Genomic DNA, 8,611 nt, shown 5'->3' on the forward strand with positions numbered 1-8,611 from the left:
CTGAGAGGGAAGCTTTCCACTCTATTCATACCACACGCTGGCAAGCAAATCGTCTCCGATCGGGATCCTTGTCAAGATATTGACACTCTTTTCGTATTTGTTCTCATTTTCTATTCATCTACTGTATTCATCTCTAATCTTTCATTCACTATCTGTAACAAATGCTTATCCTTAGATTTTAATATCATTATCGTATTCATCATCATCTCTCTGTTCTTCTCCATACATTCATCATCTATTTTCTTCATCATGTGTAATTAATTCTCAGGGTAAGGGGAAGGATTAAGCGAGTAAGTTAATCTTTGTTGAAGAAATCGGCTAAGTTTAGCTAAAGCATGCTCAACGGAATCTTCACCTGTGAGAGCAGAAGTGAAGATGTTATTCCGCCTCTCGAAATAAGGTTGGAAGAATGCGTTAACTAAAGCGAGAAGTATTTCCAGAGATAGAAACAACCTTACATTCACCACGTTCATCCCTGTTTCACCATAGATATATGGGAACGTGGTCGATCACTGAAAGGTGTAAGCCAAAGGAAAGCGGAACTTTAGTTGCATCCTCAACAAGATTGACGAACTTACGATGTCCTTTCCCTCAACCCATTCTCTTTCTGACACATTTCTCAAGACTTGCTACCGCATTCATCAGATACTTTTACACATCTTCACAACCAATCCTTACCCTGTATATTTAATTGTTTATTCATTTATTTACCGCAATTTACTTATCACCACAATTTATTTTATCGCACTTTATTTATCATCGCATTTTATTTCATTATCACATTTTATTTTTACCGCATTTTACTTCCTCAAACTAATTCAGTATTCTTTTTGTTTAACCGGTCGTAACCACATCAGTATCGATCGCATTAATCACAATAATCCTTGTGTTCGACCTCAGATCACTCTGAGAAACTTGCGTTGGAATTATACTTGGTTCTAGCGTAAGAAAACTTGTGACATGCAAACACTACACGAACGCATACTACAGAAGCATTTAAGCATCACCGCATACATAATTTAGAACGTAGTATAGCATACTTTTATTGTCGCAAAGCGCATACACATACTTAGACATACGTCGTCAGCAACCTAACTAGTTGTTTGACGACAACACGACAACGAATTAATTTTCGGTCATCAGAAGGACTGCCACAATGTTTTTTTTTCTTCCCTTCTAAGCACTCCATGCAATTTATAGGCCTTAGGAATGCGCAAAGAAGGGGTAACGTGCGTACATACACACAAAATGGATCATTCAAACGAAATGACAAACCTAGAAGACCACGACAAGGTCGGATGAATAAAAAAGAAACGGATAATTTAAAGAAAAAGAAAATTATTTTATTTTATTTATCTATTTATCAAAAGAATATTCCACACACATGCAACTCGCCTCGCCCACCCTTGAGGCCCAAACCCACAAAGAAAGATATGGGTAAATAAAGGAGGCATCTCCTTATTGTTCTAACCAACATGAGATTCTCCACTTTCCTTTTCCTTTATTTCAAAAAAAATTAAATTTTCACCAACACAACTGCAACTTTAAACTACTCGAATCTGGTAAAACTCTTGGATACTTACTTTTAACTCAACCCAAGATGAAAATAAAAAAAGAAAGGAGAGAACTTCTTCAACATGAAATGAGATACTACAAATGAATAACCAAGTTATTATTTGTAGGTTAGCAATTTAGTAACTCTAGCAAATACAAAATAAAATCTAATAAATACAAAATTGAAAAATCTGTGAAATTTAACTCAATTGAGTTATTACTTGACTAAAATCAAAGGTAACTTATTCAAAATGAAGAAACTACAAATTTAACTTTCATATATGTTAAATTTGTATATGAAACATCATCTAAATTTGATGGTTTCAATCCAATTTGAAATTTCTAACTAACCATGGATTTAATCTACACAATCAAAATCATTTTTTATATTTCAAATATTTACAAAAGTTTCCCTTCCTTTTACTATTAACATCCAACATATTATATGTGGCAAAGCAAGCTGAAAGCCTTTACTTACCCGTTTGAGATGTAGGCTACAATCGTAATTGGATCGGATTGTAAAGGAAATGAGTTGTAATGGTAATAATATAATCTTTGAAGGTGTTTACTACTGTGTAATGAGAATGAGTTGAATCGTAATCAGAAATTAATGAAATTTGAATGATTAGCAGAATGTCCTTTTGTATTTTTAATTAATTTTATGATGTCTATTAATTTTTTTCTATACTTATTAATTTTTTATTTTTTTAGTAATTAAAATTTTATATTTTACAAAATTAATACCTAAACTAAAAAAAATATAATATTTACAAAAAGGTAAATAGTAATTATTTTAAATTTCATTAATCTAATTCAAATTTTAGTTTGGTTGGAGATTTAATTTTTCATCATAATCTTATAAATATTAATAACAGATATTTTTTAGATGATTGAATATTTTTTTTAAGAGGTATTGTAATTAAAGTATGAGATGCGGGAATCAAACCTCAAACCACGAGATATTAAATATTTACTTTTTAAACAAAATCTTTAACTTATAAATATTTGTAACGGATATTTTTTTTAGACGTAAAATCCAATTATTTCATACATGAATAATGAACTACAATCTGGACAAAAATTGTTGCATGATTAAAAAGTCTTTTGACGTGGATCAAATATTCTATTCTGGCACGATATATATACGTGTGTGTGAAAATAATCTTATAATGTATCATGTAGTTTTATTTTCTCTATAAGAATTTGGCTTCTTTCTACTTTTAAAATTACAATTTATTTATTTATTTTGAGTTCAATAATTACATGAACGAAAAGATCAAACTATCAATATAAAAACTTCTAATGATCAATCAAATCTTGTTAGCCTCTTTTAAGGATAAAACTCTTATTTCTATTACCTGTTGGACAATTTGGTCTGAGTGCAATAATATTGTTCATGATTGCTCCATAGCACAAATTGAGAATCGAGTTTCGTGGATTAAAAATTATTTTGATGAGACTTTACGAAGCAGAGATCAACCCAATCTCAAATCATTTTTATCTATGCACAAATCTTCCAATACTAACATGAAATGCTTGAATTCTCTACTAGGTACAATCAAGATAAATGTGGATGCAGCTTGGAGACAAAAATATTCGTTAATGGACATAGGAATTATTTGTAGAGATTCTAATAGTTCACTTCAAGTTGTTGCTTAGGAATGTATGAATTTTGTCTATGAACCTCCTTCATCCGAGATGAAAGCAATTCTAGAAGGAATTCGACTTGCACAGAAAACCTAATTAATGCCCCCTGAGGCTTAATAAAATTCATTTCTTTTAGAAAAAAAAAAGAAAAATCCTTTTCCAACCATTAAAAGAGTAGGAAAGTAAAACGTATCATGAATTATTCTTAAACCAGAAAAGTAATTGTTCACGACGAAGATAGAATCATGTTCTTGAATACTCACAAAAATTTTTAATCATGCTTTCCATAACATATAGAGAGATAAAATAATTGTAGTAAATTGTAACGATTGTAACAATTGTATAGGTTTGAGGATTCAATTTTTATCGTTTCGAAATCTAATTTCTATAACTATTGTATTCTCGAGGTGTAATTGTAACTACCACAATACGTTTTCCACTTTGCCTTTTATTTATTTATTTATTTATTTATTTTGAGTTCAACAATTACAAGGATGGAGAGATCCACCAATCAATATTTGAGATGGTAATTGGTGATTTATTCACTAAGCTATGTTCAGATTAGCAAGAATTTGACTCATTATCTAAAGATTCAATAAAAAAATCGATATAATGATTAGTTAATTAAATACGTCTTTATTTTTACAATAAGATTATAATTAGTCATAATATCTTCACTTTAGAGATGTAATATTCTAATAAACATGGATATCCTTTTCTAGCAATTAAAAGGTAAAAAAGTCAATCGTATCATGAATAGTTCTCAAATAAGAAAAATAGTCATTACCTAATATAATTATACGAACTAGGGTTTCAATACCAATCATGTTTTTATTGCAAACCCATTAATAACACAAATACAAACCAAAAACTTTAACCAAATGCTTTCCATAAAATATAGAGAGATGAAAAAGAAAGATGTAAAAGATGATGGTAAAAATAGTACAACATAATGCAAGAAAAATGCCAAAAATTGATCATATGATAAAACTATATAATATCATAATTGAAAATATAATTGAAGTGGAATGTGGACATATCATAAACGTGTTCCCTTGTCTAACTCACATGAAGCCCTAAAATGAGAAAAAGGAAAAAAGAGGGGCCAAAACCACAAAAACAAGCAAAATGAAGGACAAAATAATTGAGAGAGAGGGTTTGAAATGCAAAGTATGAGAGGTGGTTATTGTACCAAGTTGTCAATTCTGATTGAACCACACCAAAACCAAACTATATATAATTAAACTATTTTCTTTTTAAAAAATTATTTATAATATATATATATATAATNCTTTTTAAAAAATTATTTATAATATATATATATATAATATTAAACTATTTTTGTAAAATCGTGATGCATTTGAATCCCTATGATTGAGACTTGTAACCCCACCCTCCTACCCTCCCACGCTCTCTCTTTCCTAACCTTAAATTTTTCTCTCTCCATCCTATAAATAATTATAATCCATATTATAATAACATTAAATATTACTTTAGTCTTATTAATATGACCATGATTAACTAATATGAAATTATATTATTAATATTGAGGTTCCAGGTTTCATTTCTTTACTTTACATATTGTTTTGAAAAAAAATCTACCTTAATCTTTATATATTGTATCTCCGACTTAGTTCATTTCTGTAATATTTTAAAAATATGATGTCCAAAATAGTATTAAAGTCTTTATAATATTATATATTTCTTCTTCAATTTTCATGTTTGTATAATGTCTCGTACTTTAATTAAATTGTATAAAATGTCTATTTTGAACTAAAAAGAGAATGAAGACTAATTATTGGCTTTATTGTATAATTTTTATTTAGATAGATAAATTAATTATAGATAAATATGTTTATAAAGAGTAAGAAGACTAAACTTTATGTAGCAAAAGTTGATACTTTATTTTGTTAAGAATTTTTTTTAAAGATCTAAATTGTTATGAATTTTAAAGTTTAGAAACTAAATTGCTTTGAATTTTAAAAATAAAAAGATTATATCATTGTATGTTGAAGTTCTAATTCGAAAGTTTAACCTTCAATAAAAATACATAAACCAAAGCAATTTTTTATCTAATAAAAGTTTATCTAAAAATGTCATAAATAATCAAAATTTCTAAAAAAAAAAAGAATTAAAGTTAGATTACAAATTTAATCCTTAAATTTTGAGATTTTTCTCAATTTAGTCGTTAATATTCAAAATATAACTAACAAATCAATTCATCTTTAAAAGTTTTACTAACAGAAAATTGGAAGTCACTTTTGGAAATATACAGACGGATTAGTCACAGACCTTAAAATATCATATACAATAAATAAACTAAAAAAAATTAAAAAGTAAAAAGTTAATACCCCACAAATTAAAAAAAGTCGTGTTTACACACATCGTAGTCAATTTCATTGAGAATTTCATCAATATACATATTCCATTTTTCGTTGCAATTAAGCGAATCATCTTCTCTCCCAAATACACGTTTTGAGCATCTGAAACGCAAAAAGGATCCGATTCTTCGTTTTGGATTACGCTTTCTCTTCTCGAGGAGCTAATGCGAACGTCTGACAGGTGGGTTCTTCTTGCCGACGCCTTTTCTCTAATTTTTTTTTTTCTGATTTTAATTTTTACCTTCCTCCTCCCTGATTTCTACTGCTTAATCCCCTTTTTTCCTTTTTGATTTTGATCGAATGGCGACACAGAAATCAACACCGCAAACTGTTTCGCATATGGATAAAACAGGTCCGTCTACTCAATTCCATTACGCTTTCATTCTGGCTTAGACGACAAAAACCACCCACATCTTTGGATTGCAAATGGAATGAGTTAGTTCTTTGATTTTTAATCACACCCCTTTTTTTTAATTTTAATTTTGATTCGCCTCTCTTTGATTTTGGCGAAGAATTCTGTCGTATTCTTGATGTATCTGCCAATTACTCACTTCCCAGATCGTGAAATCATGAACCATTATTCCCCACTTTCTCAGTTCTTGAGATAGATAGAGAGAAAGAGCTTGTTGATTGGTTTTCTTGAATGGGTTTCTTATCATCTCTCTCGAAACAGAGGGGCTTTATCATTTTCTTGAATCTCTCGTTTCTCTTAGTGGGTTGTGCTTTTTTGGCGAATCGGTTTCACTCTTCAGAATCCCGTTTTCATGTTCTTAACAAAAGCTCGAGAAGAATCCATGGCAACCCTCAAGAAGATTGCCAGAGTTTTCTTGGTTTAACTGAGTTTGAAGCTAAGTGCTCTGTTCTTAAATCCAACAACCCCTGTCACACTGAAGGATATATAGATTATCTTTACATTTTCTATTGTGATTATGGAAGTTTTAGCATCCTGGGCTACACTCTGTTGTTTCTGTGGCTTCTTGTGTTGTTCTATCTTTTGGGTAACACTGCTTCTGAATACTTTTGCTCTTCCCTCGAGAGTTTGTCAAAATTGTTGAATCTATCCCCAACAATTGCTGGTGTTACTCTGCTTTCTCTTGGGAATGGGGCACCTGATGTTTTTGCCAGCCTTGTTGCTTTCATGGGGGATGGAACTAGTGATATTGGCTTGAATACTGTTCTTGGCGGAGCCTCGTTTGTTACCTGCGTCGTCGTTGGAATCATAAGCATTTTGCTGCGTCGGCGACAGATTAAGGTGAATAGGTCTGCCTTCATTAGAGATGTTTTGTTCTTCCTCTTGGTTCTTTTGTCTGTTTTCTTGATATTGCTTCATGGTCATATCAATCTGTGGGGTTCTATTGGCTTTTCTTCCATGTATATTGTTTATGTCTTGGTTGCTTATGTCTCCCATGCTCAATGGTTGAGTTTTAGAAGTGAAATCTGTGAACCCCTTTTGAAAGAACCACCAAAGGATGAGTTTGAGGGTCGAAATGAATCACAGGACAACGGTGACGATGACGACGACAATGATGATGTTAGAATCGATGTATATGATCTCTGTTTTTGTCCAAGATTATCACCTTCTTGTCTTTTTTTCCTTCGCATTCTTGAGATTCCTCTTTACTTGCCTAGAAGATTGACAATTCCAGTCATTGCTGAAGAAAGCTGGTCTAGACCATTTGCTGTTGCTTCAGTGACATTGGCTCCCCTTCTCTTATCTCTTATATGGACATTTCACCACCAGAGCGAGCCGTCGGAGTCAAACCTGATTATCTGCATCATCGCTTCGTTGCTTGGAGTCAGTTTTGGAATTGTTGCATCTGCGACGACTGAGAATTCAAGCCCACCAAAGAAATTCCTGTTCCCTTGGCTTGCAGCTGGCTTCACCATGAGTTTAACGTGGAGTTATATTGTAGCTCAGGAACTAGTAGGCCTATTAGTTTCACTTGGCTATATAATGGGCATAAGCCCTTCAATCCTAGGACTTACCTTCCTGGCTTGGGGAAACTCTCTTGGGGATTTGGTTGCTAATGTGACCATGGCCTTGAACGGTGGTCAGCGAGGTGCCCAAATCGCCATCTCTGGCTGCTACGCTGGCCCCATCTTCAATACTCTGTTCGGCCTCGGGATATCTCTTGTTGGCGCTTCGTGGAAGAAGTATCCGCAGCCGGTCGCCATCCCTCTGGACCCTTATGTCATGGAGACATTGGGGCTGTTGGTAGGAGGATTGCTTTGGGCACTTGTGGCTTTGCCAAGAAGAGAGATGAGGCTTGATGCTGTCCTGGGAGGAGGCCTTCTGGCTATCTATTTAACCTCTTTGCTCTTAAGGCTTTTGCAAGCTTTTGGTTCTTCCCATTAGAACCATTTGACACTCACTCTTACTACCAATCTTCTATCAACTTGAAAATATTTGAAAAAAAAAAAAGAAAAAGAACAATGTGATTGTGTTTTTCTAATGTTGATGATGCAATTAATTAGTTAGTTTTGTGTAAATTAATTCTACTTTGTCAATTTTTGTAACAGTTTAGACTTTTGTAAGGTTTGATGTTCTGTATCAAAAATCAAATCGACATCGGCCAGATTTATCGAAACTCAAGAGATATTAAATGTATAATTCAATACAAGTCTTTGTTCTTTAGTGTGTACAATTTGATTTTAATCAGAAATTTGAAATTGATGTAAGAAGATTAATTGTATGATGGGCTTTGGTATTTCTAACTTTTTTGCAAAAAAAGGGCCTTGGTTGTTTGCATATTATGTTAATGTGGTCTAAGAAATTTGACTGCCGACCAAACTGTCTGAAGATAAGAATTGTTGACTAGCGGACATTATCTTAAGACAAGTAGAGTTGAAACTGTCAGTTTTGGATTTCCTCTTACAATTTCTCAACGTGCATTTGGGTAGAAATATGTTATTTCCTTTATAATTTTTTTTTTTTTTAAAAAAACTTTAGTTAAATTTTAAAATATTTAATTTAGTTTCGAAGCTTTCAAAAGTAATCAATTGTTTTGATATTTATTTATATTTTACAA

The 8,611-nt window shown here is 31.8% G+C and overlaps 1 protein-coding gene across 1 annotated transcript; it reads left to right on the forward strand.

Moving 5' to 3' along the window:
• Nucleotides 1-5,605: 5,605 nt before the first annotated feature.
• On the forward strand, nucleotides 5,606-8,227 carry LOC120091038 (cation/calcium exchanger 2). Its single transcript, XM_039048835.1, has 2 exons — nucleotides 5,606-5,763; nucleotides 5,895-8,227. Exon 2 carries the CDS (start codon nucleotides 6,226-6,228, stop codon nucleotides 7,936-7,938), a length of 1,713 nt encoding a protein of 570 aa, XP_038904763.1. The 5' UTR covers nucleotides 5,606-5,763; nucleotides 5,895-6,225; the 3' UTR covers nucleotides 7,939-8,227.
• The last annotated feature ends 384 nt before the right edge of the window (nucleotides 8,228-8,611 follow it).

The sequence above is a fragment of the Benincasa hispida genome, chromosome 11, assembly GCF_009727055.1.
Source record: "Benincasa hispida cultivar B227 chromosome 11, ASM972705v1, whole genome shotgun sequence".
In the NCBI taxonomy this organism is placed as follows: Eukaryota; Viridiplantae; Streptophyta; class Magnoliopsida; order Cucurbitales; family Cucurbitaceae; genus Benincasa; species Benincasa hispida.

Excerpts from the sequence above, each read along its gene's own strand:
- LOC120091038 (XM_039048835.1), top strand. The coding sequence starts at position 6,226 with ATGGGTTTCTTATCATCTCTCTCGAAACAGAGGGGCTTTATCATTTTC.